Below are 21,507 nucleotides of genomic sequence, written 5' to 3'. Positions count from 1 at the left end.
CTATTGATAATTGTTTTAAAAGATTGTACTAGAAGGCTAATCCATTAACTTAGTAACTTGAAATAAATTCTCTCCAACTTAACCCAACCAAAGTTAGTTATTTATATAGAAATATAAAATTCCAAGGGCTTTATAATGAAATGTAATCATCTATATTATTGTATGTATTTTTCATTCATTCGAATAGCAAACAAACAAAAAAACCCATATACCATATACTTTTCCTCCTGAATGCTAAAAATCAGATTTTAGCCTTTCTTTCTGAAGTGTGGGTTTTTGCAATATATGTGCTGTGCCAGTGCGGGAACCACTGTCCCGCCCATCTGTCACCATGGCGTTAGCATTTGCTGACTGAGCAAGGTTGATCATGAGAATTCTTCAGTCCTTGGATTTGTGTATTCAAAAGGATAACTTTGGGGCCTGTTTCAAAAGTCGTTTGACAGTTTATTTGGGTGGGGTCTCCACCCCTCTTCTCTCCTGTTCAAAGGAAAGTGTAGACAAGTGAAATTAACTTTCATACAATGAAATTAGTGTTCCGGGGGCCACAGAATGGTTGAATTTACGGGGTGATTGGGTTTTAGCTAGTGACGCATGATTGCAGTTAGAAACTAATTGTGTTGACAATTTTCTGCAATGATTAGTTTTACTGAGTGAATTGCTTTTATTTTCAATTGTTGAGCTCGGGCAGACAGGCAGCATTGGCAATGCACTAAGCATGTTATGATCTGACGATCTGATAGAAATTCTCAACTTCAGGACAACTTGGGGGTTTTTGTGTTTTTTGTTTTGTTTTTGGAAGGAACATTACTATTTGTTTTATTTAGTCATTAGGGAATGTTTGATGTTTTTAGGTCCAGCTGTAAATGTTTACCTTTGTTTGCCTGTATGAATGCCAACTTGGAGCCATTACCATTAGAAGTGGTGTTACTTGTTAATGCGTGAGACATTAATGTTGGTCTGACCAGGTTTTAGGAGTTTAATTTTATTTTTCTTGAAAGCTGAGCTTTAAATGATAGAAGATGTTTAAGTCTACATGTAACCTTTCTTGCCATTCCCAAATCGCATCTTTTTTCTTTTTTTAAATATTATGTGGCTTCTCTCTTTGAAGCATCCAGGTTCTTGTTATTTTAAAACCTGGTTAATTTAATTGAAATATTACTAGTCTTAATTTTGGCAGGCAGTTTTGTCAGAATGACCCTAATCTTTTGACCATTTCCCAGCCTTTTCTTCCCATTTTCTTCCTGCTAAAGACCCTCTATCCTCATGTAATCCATGTTCTGCATGTTGATGTTGCAGTACATGGTTTGTCTTAAACTTAATGATAGTTCAGATAATGTCTCTGCTTCCCCACCCCGCCCCAAATAGCTTATTAATCACTTAGTTGTGTTAGGAAATCCAGATTGCCCAGTGATATGTAAACCTTTTTAGAATCTTATGTCCTCTTTTAGAGATACTAAAAAGAAGATTGTGAAATTGCTTTGCTGTTACACAGATTCAGAGAGACCATAGGTTTAGAAGTGCAGTGTTTTACCTAAGATTCTGAATGTTGTTCTTGAACATTTTAGGTTAGTGTTTGTTTATGTAGTTGGTTTTTAGTGTTTTCTGTATTGTAGTTTGAAATATGCCAGTTGTATGAGACTGGATTCTTGGGTCAGCTTGTTGTAGTAGTTTTCTATTTGTGGGTAGAGTTGGGGGTGGGGGGGCATTTGAGGTTGATTTTTAAAATCAAATTTCTTATTTGGAAAATTGTTCTGAATTTGATATTTAGGAGTAGTCACTCCAACCGTAGTGAATTTGCTCAACTCTTCCAGTAATCAGCCCTGCATGCTTTTGGAAATAAATTTTAAGGTGACTAAATGCCTTCTACCTCTTCCTTACTGAAGATTTTTTTCCCCCTGTGCAATCTTTTTTTAGGGGAAGGGCAGATTGTGGTGCCAAAGATTGCAGATCCAAATTCCCTGTTTTGTATTAAAAATTAAAGAGCCAAATGTCACCATTGCTATCCCTGTTTCAGGCAGTGACACAATATAGTGGCATTAAAAACCTGAATACTTTCCAGAATTCAAATGTTCTTAAGCATGTGATTCTTATTTGGAAAACTGAGAAGCTACAGTGCTTGGTGGAAGAAGGATGGCATTTGGCTACCCTGTTCTTTCTCTCATGCCTCGGTGTTGCCTGTCTGCGCCGGCCATTGTTGCAATGTAAGCAATACTGTTTGATGCACTGCCACCCTCTATTGTCTGTTTAGTGTTTAGAATCTCCAGTGGGGAAGAGGAAAAGAAGCATGACTGTTAGTACTTCTCAGGACCCATCTTTCTCAGGATTAAACCAGGTCTGAAACTGTCTCCTATTCCAACCTCAATCCCAAATTCATGTGCTTTTCTTTCTTATTGTTTGATTATTTTTGTTTGTTTTAATTCTGGAGAATATAGATCTTGCTCAAGCACCTCTTACGTTGGCATTATTCAGACATACTTGGCAAACATATAACATTACTAAGATATTTCTTTATGGCTTTTGCTTAAAGCTTGTAAAACTTAGGGAAAACCTAAATGAAAACAGGATTATGTTTAAGATCTCTAACATCCACAAGAGGAAATATGTTGGTCTAACATTGATATTGTTTAGCTAGTGGTAGATTTGAGATAGACTGTTCAATTTTTAAAAAATAATTTGGAGTTGCATCACTGCTGAATGATGATATTCTGCCTCAACTCTTCCCCTTCCCTGATGAACTTCAGGAGTTAAGTGTGTATCAGATTTCAGATCTAGTTTTTTTCAGAATCGATTGCTTCAGTATGAGAATTCTCTCAACTTCAACCAAGTAGCATAAAATGCTTAAAGATCATTCTATACTCTGGAACTAGAATGCACTGCATTCTAATGATAACATAATTGAAGCACTTATCAATTAACATTAATAACACATAAATAAATAAACAGATGTATAACCTAATGATTTATATTTGGCAGGCTAGATAAAACACTCAAATTTTCTAAATTTTTTTTTTTTTTAATGTAAGGAAACTTTTCACTCACTCTTCATTTACTATTGGGAAGCTGGCTTTATTTATTGTATGAATTTTCAGATAAACAAAGGAAAATAAATTTTAAAAAAATCAACACCACCTAGGTGCTTAATTTTTGAAGCTCCTGAATGAACGAATCTTTATCAGTAGTATACACTGAGAAGTAAATGTTGACATAAGTATCAAAAAAGGAAAAAATTTGCATTTGATGTGTGAGCATACTTTGTAGTTTCTTTATTAAACCGCATGTATCATCTGGGCAATCATTTAATCCTTTTCCAAACTGCCCAGCATTATATCAGGAACTATGTTCTCCTGCTGTTAAAAAGGTTTTAGAAGTTAGGTTTTATTTTTATTCACAAAGAAATAACCAACTGTGTTAACTAGATCTTGACTGGGCAGAGAGAGAATGGTGGGTAATCAGGTACATTGTAAGGCAACTTTACTGCCCTATTTTTCCTTATCCGTATACATTCACACAATTTACTCATATCTTACAGCATAATTACTTATAGTGATAGGTTTTCTGGGGTATAAGGAAAAGTGATCCTGTGAATTCTTGAAAGGGCAAGGAAATGTGACCTCTGGTGAAGAGAAAAATGGTTGCAAATACCAAAACCTAAAATAGGCAATAGTATTTCTGAAGAAAATACACCTCTCCTAAATGAGTTATCCCAGTATACCCAACATTAACTCATTTCTGTATGCCTTTAAAGAATATGCTGCTTTCTTTAAAACAGGCACAAATTTTTGAACATGTAGTTAAAAAATCCACAAAAAGGCAGCTTGACCACCAGAGTTTAGATGTCTTGTTTGTATATGCAGACCTATAAAAAAAAATGTTTTATGACATTGGATATTGACTTTTCCTTGTTTGGTTTTACATATCTGCGGCTATTTTGGTTGTATCCTTGGTATCACATGGTTTCATGTAAACATTTCCCATTTATGTATGTTTTTATTCATTTTAAATTCAATGCATGGAGAGCTACTAAAGAAGCATGCATGAATAGGTACCATTAGATAATGAACTATCAAGAGATTTAAACTTTTTAAATTTTAAGTAGTTTTCAGTTGTTTTGCTCTTCAAATGGAATACCTTTTTATCAGTGACATTACTTTCCCTGACTTACTTTCAGTTTTTATAGGAGGAGAAAATTTTAAATTCATTTGCTTTGTAATTTTTTGCTTTGATACTGAGATTCTTAAGAAGATAGTGTTTCATTTTTGTTTCCTTGATAAGTTAGATTTTGTCCTTTAGAGTTGTGGAAGGAAAGAATTCTCAGAGTCTTCCAGTTGTTAAGAAAGTGGTTATTGAGTTGGACATGAAGCTATTGAATCTAGGCATGAATGAATAACTGTCAGACTTAACCCTATCAGAGTTGGTTATTGTTTTCTCCTCCATTTTGGAGTATTAAAGAAAGCAATCTCAGAAGATAGTCCTTAGAAGAAAATCTGTCCTAATCACTTTTTATTCATAACTCACATAATTCTTAGAGATAGTTTTTAAATGCCATAAAGGTGGATGTCCTTTTGTGTTTGTTTTTCCTTTGTTTTCTTTTCGGTGTGAATCTGTAGAACTTAGTCATAATTTTTGTTTTGCTTAACAGAAATATATATTGCTCATTTTAATATTTGAGTACTGAGCCAGTTTTCATATCAAAAGAAACTTAAAGCTCATATTTTTAAGTCTTTATTTCTCTTCGTGATTTATAACATTAACTTCTCTGTTCCTATTTTATAGTAACTCAGTTGTTCAGTCATTTAATCATACTAAAGAACTTTCATTATCCAATTACATTTTACTGAAAATTTAATCTTTATTCTTTGTAATAGACTAGATGAAAATAAGTATTTCAATGTTAACATGGTTACAGAAGCACATATCTCAGTCTTTCCTACCCAGTGTCTTAACTGAGGCTAGATTATAGTGCCTGCCTGCAATAAGCATTTTTCATCTTTCTAAAAGAAGCACTTGGTGGTATCTTTTCCACTTAAATCAATAACTTGCTTTATTTATTTTTTGAGGCAGACCCTAACAGGCTAGGTGATCATGTTTCCCAGTACATCACACACTGTAAACTGTAGCAGAAGGGGCCCAATGTCAGCCTAATAGGAAGAAAAAGTACAAAATTGAGGTGTAACTAGAAAAGAATAATGTAGGGCCACATAGTGTAAGAGCACATAGACCTACTTTGCTTAATAAATTTTGTAGGCATAACTTTAAATAAGTGATTTTATGGTAAAGGCTAAATAAAATTTTTAGTTAAGATTATTTTGCTTTAGAAGGTAGGTAAATATGAACATATTTTGGGCTTTTTCCCCTAAAAATACTTTTGCTTCTTTTGTTCTTCTTATAAAAGTTTTAATCATGGAGAATAAACCTGAATTACTTCTAAAAATTAGCTGCATTATAAATGAGCATCTTATTCCCTGCGTGTCATATAAATGAAACAGCACTAAATGTTATTTTGTTTTGAAATACTATTAATACTTCGGTTTTTAGTTAGCTCATTTAAGCTGCTAATTGTAAGCCACCTTGACTTAAGTAATAGATCAACTTGTTATATTTTCCAGAAGCTTAAGCCGATCACATGTGTAAATGTCATTTGGGAATAAAATGAAGTGTATGCTTGTTTTAAAGTACTTATTTATTATAAATAAAAATCCTGGTTTTATTGTCAATATCAAACTTTCAGAGTTGTCTTATTTCAGATAATGAACATTCTGTTGACATACTAAAGAGTGGCCTTTGTAGAATGGAAGAGTTCCAGGTGGCTTATGTCTAGTTTTTTTTTTTAACCCCATGCTTGTTCACCACTAGTAACAGGATGTCAGGCTTCATATGGCACACAGCACACTTGTCAGCAGCTCTGCTGTCGAGCACGTGTACAAGTTCTCCACTATGTTGGAGGTTCCAGAGACAGGCTTCTGAATGTATAGTGAGCTGGGCCTGTGAAATTGTTCAGTTGACAGGGATCAGCCGCTTGATGTAACTGTATTTTTTTTTTAACCTGATTTATTGATGAGGTCTAGTAAAAGCTTACTGGAATGTTAAGTTTGTTCATTATCTGTTCTGCTTACGATGCTTTATTTTGATACGGTTGAACAAAATAGAATAAATGCCATTTAATAAATAAGAAGCAGTTCGACTGAAAAAGATTGGGAATCTAATGTCTCTTTATTTTCTTTTAAAGTTATTCCTTATTGATTTTGGTTTGGCCAAAAAGTACAGAGACAACAGGACCAGGCAACACATACCGTACAGAGAAGATAAGAACCTCACCGGCACCGCTCGGTATGCCAGCATCAACGCACATCTTGGTATTGAGCAGAGGTAAGTCTGGAATGAGTGTGTTTATCAAATCCCTAGCAAAAGCCATTGATGGGTTTTTGAAGTATTTTACTTGGTTTCTTATAATATCTAAATTTGCCTCTTGGCTGAAGATTTGAAAGACACTTATTAATCCTTTACCTGCTTCTTTAGACAGTTCAGAGAAGCCAATTAAATGAGGCGTTTTTGTTTTCTTTGTTGAAACTTGTCTCTTGAGGAGGAAATACTGCACCGTGGAAGTTAGAAGTTTAAAGGCAACTTTATTTTTGCAGCTAAAAGCAATACTTTTTTCCTTAATGGTGATCTTGTGCTTTTTATATATTAGTGATGCAAGCTGAGTTTGGGGAAAGAATGTATTGGTTATTTTCATACGGAAAATATTACATGATTCCTAATAAATCAAAATTTGATTGGTGGACCATCCTCTGTTCTCCTCTTCCACCCCTACATAAAGGATTTGGTTTAAACACTGTCATAATTTCTGTACTCTTTCTGTTTTTTGACTTGAATTCTAGTTTTTCATCTACTTTCATCTTTTGTCAATCATTTTTATTTTTGCCCCTTAAAATAAGCGTAGAAATGACAAATTATACACTTCCAGGTTAGGGAACTTCATGAGAAGAAGGTTAATTTAGCTAAATTCTTTTTTCTCTAAAAGTTAAGTTGCAGGATCATGTTGGATTTTATAATTTTGAATTCTATGAGAAAATTTTGTTTAGAAGTAACCCATTTGGAACTTTTTAAAAATTACCTTAACTTGCTCATGATGACAAATTACTCTCTATCCTTGCTTGGAAACATTTCTCCTGGTGTACCTGGCTCTTTCACATGTTCTTCATAATAACTTCAGCTTATAAATTTATATTTTCCTTTCTAGTCGCCGAGATGACATGGAATCACTAGGATATGTTTTGATGTATTTTAATAGAACCAGCCTGCCGTGGCAAGGACTAAAGGTAAACCAGACTCAAATTGCCTGCTTTTTGTTTTAGTGTGTTGCCATTATGTTGAAAATGTCTACTTTTCTGTACAGTAGAACTAGTTGATCTGCTTATGCCATTGCCCTTGCTGAACATGGGTTAAGAAATCTAATTTAAAATTTGACCCCACCTATTTTTACTTAAATCATACATTTTAATGTTCCTGTTAGACTCAGTCTTTCCTATTAGCTAAAAATATTCTTGAAGCAGAAAGTCATATGAAAAGTTAACAGCTTAGGGGGAAAATTTTAAATGTATTATGCTTTCATTCCTTTTTTCCCTAGGTTATGATTCCTCTTGAATCACAAGTTTATTTTTATGTGTAACATGTTAAACTAATAAGTTTAGTTTATCTTCTCATAATATTGAGTATGTTTGTGTGGTTTGTTTCTTATTCTCCACAGGCTGCAACAAAGAAACAAAAATATGAAAAAATTAGTGAAAAGAAGATGTCCACACCTGTTGAAGTTTTATGTAAGGTAAGTGTAGACTGATGATTTGTTTAAAAATATGAATGATCCAAAACCAAAAATGAACATTTTATTTCCCAGCCTCAGAACTTAAACTTCCTATTGAGTAACTGTTTACTGTTTTAACTTTACTTTTGGTTGATTCTTGGTATTTTTAAGAATGACTTGAACATATGAGTCATTTTAAATAATTATGTCTCTGGTTTACATGCTATATGATCCGTTTTAAATTAGAGAAAAAATAAGAGAGCAGGTAAACTTTTCTAATAGAACCTCACTGATAGGTGAGTAAATTCAATTAAGAAATATTCTCCTTATTCCTGAGCTGGTGCCAGAGAAGAAAGAATATCCACAACTGGCATATTGAGGAGTTAGGGAAACAAAGGCAAGCAGATTAGAACAATCCAAAAATAGGAAGTGTCCAGTAGTATATAGATGGCAGTTTGAATCAGACTCATTTCTCTGAAATCTCAAACATTATAGCGAGAAGCATGTGAGTTGAGAATAGAAAGATACTTGTGTCATGATGTCTCTTCCATAGAAAGAAGACCACATGGTCATCTTTGTGACAGCTGTATACCTGAAATAATTAGAAAACAATATATAATTATATATCTGTCTGGTAGAAGGGAGAAATCAGCATGAGTTGAAATTGCACTTTGTGGAAGGGTGTAAAATGGTGATGTCTTTATGTGTCTCCCCACCTACAAATTGGTTTTCACCTTTTCTGCATATCTGCAGGAGTGGAGGGGATGAGTTGAGAAAATAAGACCCTTTCTGAGAGTCTTTGTTTTAAATTATGAAATAAATTTTAGGCTGATGAGTAAAATACTCGTATGTTATAGTTCACCCAAATAACTTACCATGTAACTTATGTTGGTAGTTTTCTTTTGTAAAAGCAAGTTCATATGATAAATATGGAATACTATTAATACAGTCTGAATGTATATTAAAAAGTGAAAGCCCTGTTACGAGTTTTTTAAGAATTAAAATGTGCAGTATGTTTCATTTTTAACTGTCCACCAAAAATGAAATAGCATAAAAGTACTTTGTAAAAATTAAATTTGTTTCTATCAGTATAATCAATAAAAATAAATGTTATACACATTGTATCCTATCTTCCGAATATGAGAAATTTCTCAAAACCATAAGGTTGTGGGAAGAGATTGCCTCTGTAACTCATCACCCTTCACATTCAGATTTACTCAAGGGGAAGCGACTTGGGAGTTTTTGTTTTTGTTTTTTTGTTTTTTGTTTTGTAATTTAACAATGTGTATTAAAATATTAATTGAATAATTATGGGGGAGGGAGTTTTTGTTTTAATAGCTTGCATTTCTACATTCCTAATGGCAAAATCCTTTTGGTGACTAATATATATAGCCTTAAAAAAATTTATATACATCTTTGAGAATCTTTGCTAAGAAACCGAACATGGAAAAAATTGATATCCACAGATGTACTTATTAGTATAATAGAGGAAAACTGGAATCCTCCAAATGTCCAATTATAGGGAACAGGTTAATTAGGATATCTTCACTAGGTCAAATAATATCCAGCCATGAACTTCTAAATAGTTTATGGGGAGGTTGGAAATAATATAGAAGAATGTTTTAATGGATTTCTTTTGATGGAAAAGAGAATATGTATATGGACAATATGATAACAGTTATGGAAAAAAATATATAAACCTAGTTTATTCATAGGATGAAGCATTGGATTGATCTGTATCATAATTTTGATTGCTCTGTATGATTGATTGCACTCTTAGTGGTTTTACTTCTCTGTTAATATAGGTCTGTACTGCTATTTTTAAAAGTAATTTCAGAATGGGGAAAGAGTACCCATTCATTGTCCTGTTCTGGCAAAGAACATTACAGGCCTCATTTTAGTTATTCTTTGTTGCCATCCAGTTACTGGACGTTGGTAAACTAATAGGTTAAGAAGTCTGGTATCTAAATTATTTAAGAACCTGATACTGTAAGAAAAGGATATGCATTTCCTTTACCAATACTAAAAGATACTATACATAGTAAGGTGGTCTGGATGATGAAATTTTGTTAAATTCGTGTGGATAACAAGTCATATAATTGTTTTTTAGTTCTCAGATCTTCCAGCAAAGAAGTAAGATACCTAAAATGTGTTTCTTGCTTGTGTTTAAAAACATTAAATTTTCTTAGAATTGAGTTTTTTGTTGTTTTTTTAATGTTATGTTTTAACTCTTGAACTTGTAGGGATTTCCTGCAGAATTTGCCATGTACTTAAACTATTGTCGTGGGCTGCGCTTTGAGGAAGCCCCGGATTACATGTACCTGAGGCAGCTATTCCGCATTCTTTTCAGGTCAGTTTTTAAGACTATAAACTGGTGAGGGAAATTAGTTCAATCCACCCAACATACCTCTTCTGACAAGTTGCAGATAAAAGCGGATCTAACCAATATGAATGAAATGTTAAGGAACTGTGAGGCTGACATTTTTTTATTTCCAAATGTCCTTGAAGTGTTATAGTTTCAGATGGAGAAACCATTGAATCTTGCTCAAAGTAGAATGTAAGTATTAGATATAAGTAACTGTTGGTGGAACTGGGGACTCTCCAGCTTGGTAGAAAATCCTGTTTAATACCAAAATGAATAACAATTAAAAATCGGACAAAGTTTATGATACTGTAGAGGTAGGCCCAAACTCTAGGGTCCCTAGGTAAACAACCCATAATTGGTCTTAAACAAAAGGGAAAAATAAAGTACATGTGACTCAAAAATCTTGGTTGGAAGAGAAGAATTAGGGATAATCCTCTAATCCTACAAAAGTCTTGCATAGACAAAGTCAGCATAGACGTCTGTCTCTCAAACTTTAACAGTTCCGTGTCTACTCTGATTTGTCTTCAGGGGGTACTGTCTGTTATGAATATTCACCCAGATAACTGATAGCTTGACTCAGTATTTTTGTTGTTCATGCTGCCCTGCTTCTTTTTTTTGGCTGCACAGAGCAGCTTTTGGGATCTTAGTTCCCCAACCAGGGATAGAACCACCACCCTTGGCAGTGAAAGCAGGGAACCCTAATCACTGGACCATTGGGGAATTCTCTCATGCTGCCCTTCATTCCCACTCCCCTGCTCCTTTCAAAAAAGTTTAAAGGCAGCTTCTTTTTGAAAAGGGAGGGGATTTAATTATTCTTGAATACAGCAGACCAAAGTGGTGACATTTCCCTCCAATCATAATATGTAAAAAGTGGAATTAATTAATCAAAAAGGAAGGCAACTATAGGGAAAGAAATCTTACAGGAGCTACCACAAAGAAAAGAAATGCCATCACTGTTTGAAAGTTCAGTAGAGCATTTAAATTGGACCTTGTTGTTAACGGATTAACATAAAATTTTATATTTTCTAGGACCCTGAATCACCAATATGACTACACATTTGATTGGACAATGTTAAAGCAGAAAGCAGCACAGCAGGCAGCCTCTTCAAGTGGGCAGGGTCAGCAGGCCCAAACCCCCACAGGCAAGCAAACTGACAAAACCAAGAGTAACATGAAAGGTTAGTAGCCAAGAACCAAGTGACGTTACAGGGAAAAAAAATTGAACACAAAATTGGGTAATTCATCCATTTCTAACAGTGTTAGATCGAGGAGGTGGTTTTAAAATACATAAAAATTTGGCTCTTTGTTGTTAAAAAAAGACGTCCTTGGAAAATTTGACTACTAACTTTAAACCCAAATGTCCTTGTTCATATATATATGTATATGTATTTGTATATACATATATGTGTGTATATTATATCATTTCTCTTGGGATTTTGGGTCATTTTTTAACAATTGCATCTTTTTTACTCATTCATTAACCCTTTCCAAAATAAGCATTCGGTGTTGGGAATATGGTATAATCAATCAATCCAAAATCCTAGACCTAACACTTGTTGATTTTTAATAATGAATCTGGTTAGCCATGGTATTTTGACTTTTCAACTAACAGTGTTAAGAATTTTCTGCATGTTAATGCTTTAGCATTTAAAATGGAACATTGAGAACATGATCTAATTTCAAGGGGGGAGTCTGGCATTGCCCCCGGAGTGTCTGTCTTCTCAGTTGCAGAGCACCTCATTTATCTCTTAAATGCTCAAATAACTGAAAAGCTCGACACATCCTTTCTCATCACAAAAATAAATCTGTCTCTTTTTTTTTTTAAGTTGCTATTTACCAACATGTGTTCTTAAAAGGATTTTTTTCCTTAGGGCTTCAGTTTTTTTAAATTGTACAAATATTCAGGATCTAAAGGGGGTCTACTGTAGAACTGAATTCTGCAGTTAACGCCTTGCAAATTGGAAAAAAAGGAAAACTGGGGCGAATGCCACTTGGCTTCTAGTCTATTTCCCTTCTCTCTCTCTGGCATTCTTAGTACATTCTACTAAGGAGTAGAACTGTTAGGACACAGTACCATTTCTTATCACTGTTGCCACACAGTTCAATTCCTGTGTTATTTGTCTGTCTTTCTTTTCCCCTTTCTGGGGCTTAACTCCTGATACCTGCCTACTTCCTAAAAGTGTAGTGGGTGGGTAAGGTTTGTTTGGGGGTTTTTTTGTTGTTGTTGTTTCTAATAATGTAATTTCTGAATGACTGCTCTAGTCTGAACTTGATCTTCTTTGGTCCTTGTTATTAGTGTTGCATTTTAAAAGTTTTGTAATATAAAAATAGGTTCTAATCTGAGGATACTGTTCAAGTAGTATAGTTAACTGATGTCATCCTCATCCCAGCAGCTCATCTATTAGAATGAAGTTGAGGTAGTTCACTTCCATGTTTCTGTATTTGGAAAGGATCCAGAGTTGAAAGTTTAATGTAGTGGGAGTTCTTAGAGATGGCAAACACTGATGCTTGTCCAGTGCTCTGCCTCTGCATCATAGTTGGGATTTAATTGTCCCTTTCTAATCATAGTGTCTGGCTCAGACAGTAAAGCATCTGCCTGCAATGCGGGAGACCTGGGTTCAATCCCTGGGTTGGGAAGATCCCCTGGAGAAGGAAATGGCAACCCACTCCAGTATTCTTGCCTGGAAAATCCCATAGACAGAGGAATCTCGTAGGCTACAGTCCATGGGGTTGCAAAGAGTCAGACACAACTGAGCGACTTCACTTAAATCATAGTGTCAACAAAATTCTCAATGAGGTAGGAAGCTAGCTAGTATTGCTAAGAAGTGGTTCTGCCATTTAGGTAAGACCACAAAGACTCTAAACTGAGGACCTGACACCTACAGTGTATTTGCTTTTTTTACAAAATGAAACAAATTTTTGCCTAAAGCTAGCTGGGATAATAGGATCATCACAAGTTGCAGTTTCTAGAACTAAAATTAGATTGAAATCTTATCTGACCTAGAACATCTTCCTTCAGGCATTCAGCAGCCTTCAGAAAGAATAACCTTATTTTGAGCTAGTTTGGTTGTTAGTTTACTGTGTCTCTTACTCAATAAACAAGCAGAATTTTTGTCCTGCCTTATCCAGGTCTAAAAGATGAAAAGTTGGATCCGCTGAGTTAATATGTTTCCTTCGAAAAAAATTGTAATTAAACTGAAGTTTAATCCCTATTTTGTATTGTAGCCATTTTTCATAAAAGCAACTTAAAATCTTGTAAAAATTTCATAGCGTTATTAGACACTGAGGTTATACAAATATCACACAAACATGGATGATTCATAAAACATACCACATTATCACCACAGACTACTCAGAACAAAATTCTTTAACTTGTTTTATTTGGGATATAAAACTTAGTGCCCTAACCAGATCTTCCACAAACCCACCCATATATAAAGCCGTGAAAGCTTGAAAGTGGCATGAAAAGGAGAATCTATTCCCCCTAACTAACCTCTAAACACAACTCCATTATCTGGGTCATCCAGTAAGAAATCTCCTGTGAAGCCTGGAGTTTCTAAGTAATAAAGGTGTTTGAAGGCATCTCTTCTCTTAGGATCCCCTACTGTAAGTTTTTAGGTAAATCTCTGTATTGCAAGCACATGCATTCCGGGGTAGGGGGGATCCCCCAAATAGTAGCTTTTACTAATATGTTTTATATAATAATATTGGGGAAATCCATGTCTAACATTTCTTCCATCAAAAGCTATAAGTTGTTCTGGCAGTTGACTAAGAATGTGCAAAGACTTCAAAGTCTGACTTAGCTAAGATGGACTTCCTATGTGTAATAGACTTCTGTTTACTTTTGTAAAAAGATCTTTTGAAATATTCCATTTCAAAGGCCATCAAAAGACTAAGAAACAAGGCATCTCCTGTAAAGCTGGCTGTGATCACTACTGTTTTTAAGTGCTCAGGTGCCACAAGATTACAGTTACTGTTTTTATACAGATTAAAGAGGAAAAGAAAAGATTTACATCTGGTACACTTCCAAATGCATTTCCACTCCCTTTTATTCAACTGTATTGATTATAGGGAAGGTACTTTTCAGGACATTTAAGACATAGTAAAGGAAAGAGAAATATTTTTAGGACATTCAGAATTCACCTAAGTTCACTGTTTCTTTAGTATAGGGCAGAGATGGGGAAAATTGCAGAAGGTAGCAAAGCCAAAGGGGGATCCTCTCAGAATTCTATTACTCTCATCATCTTAACCCATCTGTTTACTGTTCCACTAGCTACTAAGCATAACTGTATCATAATGTAAATGGATGTCAAATTGTTGGCATTTAATAGATTAGAAATACTTTTTCCATCACATTATGCTACATGTCCATGATCTTCCTTGAATTACCTTCCAGTATTTACTGGGCTTCTCTTACCATTTATGTCCAGTTTAACTTTTTCTGGCTTCACCAATTGCTGCCAGGAACGTGGCTGGTCATTCAGCAGCATAAACCAGATGACAGGGGAAGACCTTGAAATATCTGGAGAGACTGCTTTGCTCTGAATACTCTCAATCCAGAGGAGTGGCAGGGAGCTGCATCTGTTTCAGCTGCTGCTGAAATTTTTATCAGATGTTTTTTCACTGCGGACAATAAAGCTGGAGAAAAGAGAACCAAATAACCCAACAGGAAATGAAGATGATTGCTTAAGAGTTGATTTGACATGATCTAAAGCCCACATCTCTAAGGCTTGCTGGACCTATCAAACTTTTCAACTTGTCAGATTGGAAACAACGGAAGACCTGGAACAACAGTCAGAAGACCTAGAAGAGCACAGTGCTGCTGACTCCGTGGTGTATAATGCAGACCATCTACCAATTGGGGAAGGAATCAGTTGTAACAGGTATTTTAAAATTCACATCCTTCAAAATCTGTAGCAGAATTAATTGCGTAAAAGAAAAGACAAGAAATCAGATCATCAGTCTTTTTAAAATGCAGTGTGAGGATGGTGTGTACCGGCTATATTAAGTTGTCATCTGTTTTGTTTGTAGTGATAAAAATGTTTCCCTTATCTTTCCCAACTGAATACATTTTAGTTTCTGTGGAAAAGGAAGAATTATTGTAGCTCTTCTTTCTTTGATGTTTTGTTTTTTGTTTTTCTTTAACTTTTTTTTTTTTCCTTTAACTTTTATATTGTCAGTCTGATTCAGAATTCTCCAAGCTTGATTCTGATTGTGCACAAACAAAAAAACTGCACAAGCGTGTTATAGGAAAAGGGAAAAAGTTCATTAATATAAATGGCATTCATAGTGAATATAAATATTATAGTCAATATTTTTGTCAAAAGTAATGTCTTATTAAGGAATTCTGAATTTTAAAAGCTCATCACAAACTTCCTAGCCTTACTCTTAGATATCTCTTTGAACTAGTTTGTGGTTCTGTTGAAAAACAAAGTCAAGTTCATATGAAGTTAATTTACAAATAGGATCAAATATATACTTTTTAAGATATCGGACTGAGGGATAGAATCTCCTGGTTAATTGTATACAAATGAGCATTTTTTCTTCTTTTGCAGATTTGTTAAATCTTAAATGTAGCTATTAACTCCTGAATTTGTCACATTAGTCCTCCAGCCTTGTTTTAACTTTTCCCTCCTCCTCTTTTTTTTTTAGGAACAAATGGATTCATTCCTTATTTTAACTGTTGTAATGAAGATGGGTTTTGGACTTTGGGAAGCCAGGAGACACCACCTGAACTACAAGACAAACCAAGGACTAATGCACACTGGGGAAAAGAATACTTGAAGATTGAATATTGAATACCTGCTGAATGCTCCTATTGAGATTTTTCCTAAACAAACATCTGTGACATTTTAGGACAATTCACCGGAGAAACATTGATCTCTGGGTGGAACATCCTACCATTGTCCTGTCTGAAGAGTTTAATCTGGATTTGACTCCTCTCTTCTACCAGGAATATTATTAGGCCAGCCTTTAACCAGTCCCTAAACAATTGTAATCATTAATTAACCCAGCAGTTCTTCAAATATAAGATTAAAAAGATGAACAGATATAATTCTTATCCTTATTAAAGACAAAAGAGTTTTCTAATATGTTGACTGATGATGTAACTTACGTTTTCTTTTTAGTTTGTTAGTGGTTTTTATTTTAAAGCTGTTTGGATATTCAGCATAGTACAGGTTTGCCCTCTACCTGAAAGTAGGGTGTTCTTGAAACTTTTCCAAAGCTACGTGGCATAAAGCGAAAATACAAGTTACCTTAGGATACATGTTGCTGATACACTGAGGTAATGCTTAGATGCTAGCAGACACAGTTCAGAGCTGTGGCAACTTCAGGGCTGAGAGCAGTTCCCAGGGAAAGAACTTGGTGGTACCATTCTTACTACTCCAGTTGCATACTGCCTCTAGGTCTGCTGTGAAACGCTGAACACTGTTTTTGATTTTGCCTTTGTTTTTGTAAAAGCAAAAAATCTTTTAATTTTTTCTGGTTAGTTAAAATAGGTACTAATGTAGGTCTTTCCTATGTGAAGTGTCATACAGTGAGCTTTTGAGAAGTTAGGTGGATACGTAATTAAATTATGCACTGTAATGTAATCGTGTAAGAAGCTGTGATAAATGAAGACCCAGCAATCGTAGTGGTTGTGAAAACATTTTTATTGTATTTTTCAATAATTGCAAGACTTGAAACCAGACACTCATCAGGATAAGGATCATTGCTATTTAGCTAACCCATAGTTACAATCTGCTTCAAAATATTCTGTATTTTAACATTGAAACTAAGTTAAAACTGACGGTCAGAATTTTTTAAATTCAAGTTTGATCTGACAGCCTTTTTGTGGTGATACTGCTAATCCTGATTAAGATGCATCAGCAAGGTGGTATTTGTTGTGATAAACTACATTTTCAGAAAGTTTTTTCTTTCATTTTTAGCATTTGCTTTGTGAACTTAGTACTAGGATGGGTAGCAAAGGCCTCTATTTCACACCTACTTTGTTGTTAGGCATTATGCAGAGACGGAGAAGTACTCACATCTTTCCCTTCGGAGCTTGTCACAATCTAGTTTTTATGTGAATAAAGATGACTTTCTGCCCTTAAATGAAAAAGCAAAGACATACATGCAGGAAAAGTAAATTACAGAACTGTTTCATTTATCGCACAAAACCTGTCAGAGATGGTCCTAAAAATGTTGAAGTACCAAAAAGCAGCTTATTTTTGGCAAAACATAACTTGTGCTGAGGAAGTGAGTGAGTCAATGGAGTAAGCTAGAATTATATATATATACACATATATATATATGTATATATATATGTATTGGCTTTAAGAGGAGAGATTGGACCAAGAGGGCATTGATGCCTCTAGGTGAGAGAAGATGCTGATGGGATATTCCTGATGTTGAGAGACAGTATGTTCCTTTTAGCTACACATAAAGCTTATAGGCATTAGAGATAGACATAGTTCCTCTCATTGTCTTCAGCTGTAGGTAGAACATGGCAATTATATACCTGAAGCCTCCTCCTATTCAAACCTGCCTTTATGTAGTAGCCCTAAGGTCTAATTTGTGAAAGAGGAGGGGTGTATTTACAGAGTGAGGAGGCTTGAAGAAAAGCCAGAAGGCCTCATTCATTTACACATAAAATCAGTGGTAAAAACTAGTGTTTTTAATGTAACTGATAAAGAATTTTTAAAGGTCTATGGTTCCTGTATAAAAATCATATACTTATTGCCAGATTTGTGTTCAGTGAAATAAGTCAGATAATTGTGCTTTTAATACATTTGTTAGTAAAGCCTTTTGTCCTTCATTCATATCAGAAATAATGTATGGAAAAGTTCTTGCTCATAGTGTGATTAAAACTATATTTTCTAGTTGATAAAGCAATCTTTTTTTTTTTTTTTACTTGACAAACACATATAACGTATTCTAGGTACTAGAAATACAGAAGTAAAGTGAATAGGCTTATTGGAATTAACACTAATTCTCCATCCTGAGAATTGTATGCTGGACTGGAAGGCTTTGTATACCACTCCTGCCTAGAGGCATCCAGAACAGAAGTTTCCTGTTTTCTTAATTTTAAACAGTTGGCCTGACCTGGTGGTTTTCAAATAGATGAGAATAGCATGAGTTATCATTCTAAAGTAGTTATTTCCCTAATTTGGGTATGGTTAAGAAAATTTACCTAACTTGGATTTTAACCTGTTTTTCTGTTTTGATTTTTTTTTTTTTTGATAGGTTTCTAAGCATGAATCAAGGAACAGAAGAAGCAGAGCAGATGATCGGAGCAGCATTTGTTTCTCCCCAAATCTAGAAATTTTAGTTCATATGTACACTAGCCAGTGGTTGTGGACAACCATTTACTTGGTGTAAAGAACTTAATTTCAGTATAAACTGGCTCTGGGCAGCATTGGTGATGGATGCTGTGTCCTGAGTTGTAGCCGCTGTAATTGTGAATATTAACTGAGATAGTGAAACATGGTGTCAGTTTTCTATTGCATTTTTTCAAGTGGAAAAGTTCACTAAATGGTTGACACACACAAATTGGTGGAGAAATTGTGCATATGCCAATTTTTTGTTAAAATCTTTTATTTTGAACTATACTGCTTTGAGATCTCATTTCAGAAGAACGGCATGAACAGTCTTCAGCCACAGTTGTGATGGTTGTAAATGCTCACAATTGTGCATTCTTAGGGTTTATCCATCCCTGGGGTTTGCAAGTTGTTCACTTAAAACATTCTTAAAATGGTTGGCTTCTTGTTTGCAAGCCAGCTGATAACGGTAGCAACCAAAGATTCCAGTGTTTGAGCATATGAAAGACTCTGCCTGCTTACCTGTGCTAGAAATAACAGCATCTAAGTGAAGACTTTAAGAAAAACTTAGTGACTACTAGATTATCCTTAGGACTCTGCATTAACTCTATAATGTTCTTGGTATTAAAAAAAAAAAACGCATATTTGTCACAGAAATTTAGTTAACATCTTACAACTGAACATGTATGTATGTTGCTTAGATAAATGTAATCACTGTAAACATCTATATGATCTGGGATTTTGTTTTTATTTTGAAATGGGAGCTTTTTTGTTTACAAATTCATTAAAAACTATAAACTGTTTCTGTAAGGAAATGAGATTTTTTAAAAAACAAAAAAATGCCTTGCTGACTCACTATGAAATCAAAATCTCCCCAATTTTTTAATAGACTACTTCCAACTATTTGTTACGTAATATTCCTTTGCAAATCATTTTAGATTTACTGTCATACTTTCTCAAGTTTTTTATTTAAAAAATTTTTTTGCCCTGAAGTGGAAAGGCATTCTTTCATTTTTCTTTTTTTTTTTTTTTAATGACTTGCAGACACAATACCTAGTGCTGCAGCAGCTGCCAGGACTTGGTATTGTAACTTCTGCAGCTTCATACTAACAGCTGGACTGATTTTGAATAAGAATGAAAGCGTTAAAGGGTTTATCTATAAAATGAAGCTATTCTCTAAATTCCTGGTTGATTGGGCAGATTGACTCCTAATCTTGGAGAGCATCATACCATGAGAGATTCTTGTAATTGCTGATCCTCCCCAGCCCCCACCCATTTCTATAAATTATCTGCAGTTTATCTCTCAGTCTTACTGTGGCTCTTTTTCTGACCCAAGAGAAAGAAGAGCTTTCTATGACTCATTCTTTAGTGTAGAGTGAAAGTCGCTCAGTTGTGTTCAGCTCTTTGCAACCCCATGAACACAATCCATGGAATTCTCCAGGCCTGAATACTGGAGTGGGTAGCCTTTCCCTTCTCCAGGGGATCTTCTCAACCCAGAGATTGAACCCAGGTCTCCCAAATTGCAGGCGGCTTCTTTACCAGCTGAGCCACAAGGGAAGTTAGTGTAATTTATTCATTTATAGCATGTCAGAATAAATTTTAAAACTTTTGTCTGAAAATGCTGCCAGGCGCCTATTGTGTAAATGTAGGTATTTTGTAAAAGATAACCTTGAAATTGTAAATTGACACGTGTTTGGTCCGATTGTGTCAGGTTTGTTTCCCTTTTTTTTTTTTCAAATTTGAAAACTACATTAGCAATAATTAATTCAGTGATTACCACATTCTGCCATTAAAGGATATATTAGTACCATCATACTGCAGAAATCTTAATGAATATGAACTTTGGGGTAGGCAGCTTCTTTTCTTTTTATCCACCCATGTTGGTTAAGGTATTTGTTTCTTGACTAATAAACCCTTTGATACTTTTAGCCAGAAATCAGTCTCATAAAGCTATTTTTGAGTATAGTTTGTGTAAAATAAAAATGTTTAGCTTTGGTAATAACTTTTCCAAGCTGAACTCCCTCTAGCAAGATATTTTTCAGTGCTTTTATTTACTATGCACTTAGACTATGCACTTTTTCTGAAATATTTTTGTAACACTTAACTTTTTTGTATTTTTGCCATTTGAAAAGGTTGTGGTGTAGTTGGTCTGTAATTAAGTTGCAGATTTAAAACTGCTGTTAGCTTTGTAAATCAAAATATAGGTGTTTTTGTCCTGGTATATTGTCGTTCCATCTGCAGCTGGAGTTGGAATCCCATTGATCTTCTAGCTACCATTCATTTTCTTCACAGTTCACGAAAGAAGAATGTGAAATTCAGTGAATGCTGTTACTAATCCTGTCGGGAGACGAATCTCATTTCACCAAAATTAAATTATGTTTTTCCACTAAAATGATGATACAAGTTGAAGACACATCACTCTGAAATTGGAAGACCTCACCACTTAAGGCTCCACAGTGGCTTACTCAGCTGAACTCTAGGTTACTACTCTTTACTTTGTTCACCCATTGGGGGGTGCAGTTTTTTTAAATGTTGGGAGATGGCCATTCTAACTACTGTTGAATGTCTGTTTTGGGAAGGTATAACAAGAAAATAAAAAAATATATATGAAGGGAGAGACTGGTTATCTCCTCCCATATGATTGTGCTCATGCTCCTATGGCCTACAAGTGGAATTTTGGAGGGTTGCTTTTACTGTTATTTTCCATCAACAAGAGATTTCCTATTTCTACTAGTCCTTGCAATGTTTTGAGCAAACTATACTTTATAAACTTAATTCCATTGTAATAAAAATACCAACCAAAAGGATTTTAGAAGCCAAGCCATTGAGCTAGTTTTCTCTAACATTTGCTGAGATACCAAGATTACATTCTTGCAACTTGACTAGAATGAACCTTGGAAAGGGGCGTCCTAGATGTTTTCAGCTTAGCTCCTAAAAACTCATTGGTAGTGTGGGAGATAGTTGACTTTTTCTGAGCCAAACTGAAACTTAGCAGTCTTTCAGATTTTCTCTTTGTCACTTTTTAGACAGCGATAACTGTG

General features: G+C 34.7%; 1 protein-coding gene across 10 annotated transcripts in view; it reads left to right on the top strand.

The window, feature by feature from the left end:
* The window catches only part of CSNK1A1 (casein kinase 1 alpha 1), a 47,351-nt gene extending 26,270 nt beyond the window's left edge, over positions 1-21,081 (top strand). The window contains exons 5-12 of one of the 10 annotated variants that reach the window (XR_006342760.1): positions 2,249-2,332; positions 6,227-6,366; positions 7,241-7,319; positions 7,748-7,822; positions 10,045-10,151; positions 11,196-11,308; positions 13,296-15,049; positions 15,819-16,258. Coding sequence is in view for 6 of the 10 variants with exons in the window: in XM_043913242.1 (XP_043769177.1) it covers positions 2,249-2,332; positions 6,227-6,366; positions 7,241-7,319; positions 7,748-7,822; positions 10,045-10,151; positions 11,196-11,344; positions 13,296-13,330 (669 nt within the window). In the remaining 4 variants the exon portion in view is untranslated. Of the gene's footprint in view, positions 1-2,248; positions 2,333-6,226; positions 6,367-7,240; positions 7,320-7,747; positions 7,823-10,044; positions 10,152-11,195; positions 11,350-13,295; positions 15,051-15,818; positions 16,259-18,392 lie in introns of those variants that run through there. The other 9 variants (XR_006342759.1, XR_006342762.1, XR_006342761.1 and 6 more) reach the window with 9 other exon arrangements.
* The last annotated feature ends 426 nt before the right edge of the window (positions 21,082-21,507 follow it).

Source organism: Cervus elaphus, chromosome 9 (assembly GCF_910594005.1).
Source record: "Cervus elaphus chromosome 9, mCerEla1.1, whole genome shotgun sequence".
Lineage (NCBI taxonomy): Eukaryota > Metazoa > Chordata > Mammalia > Artiodactyla > Cervidae > Cervus > Cervus elaphus.
The sequence above is the reverse complement of the archived record's forward strand: the minus strand, read 5'-3'. Positions and strand labels throughout refer to the sequence as shown.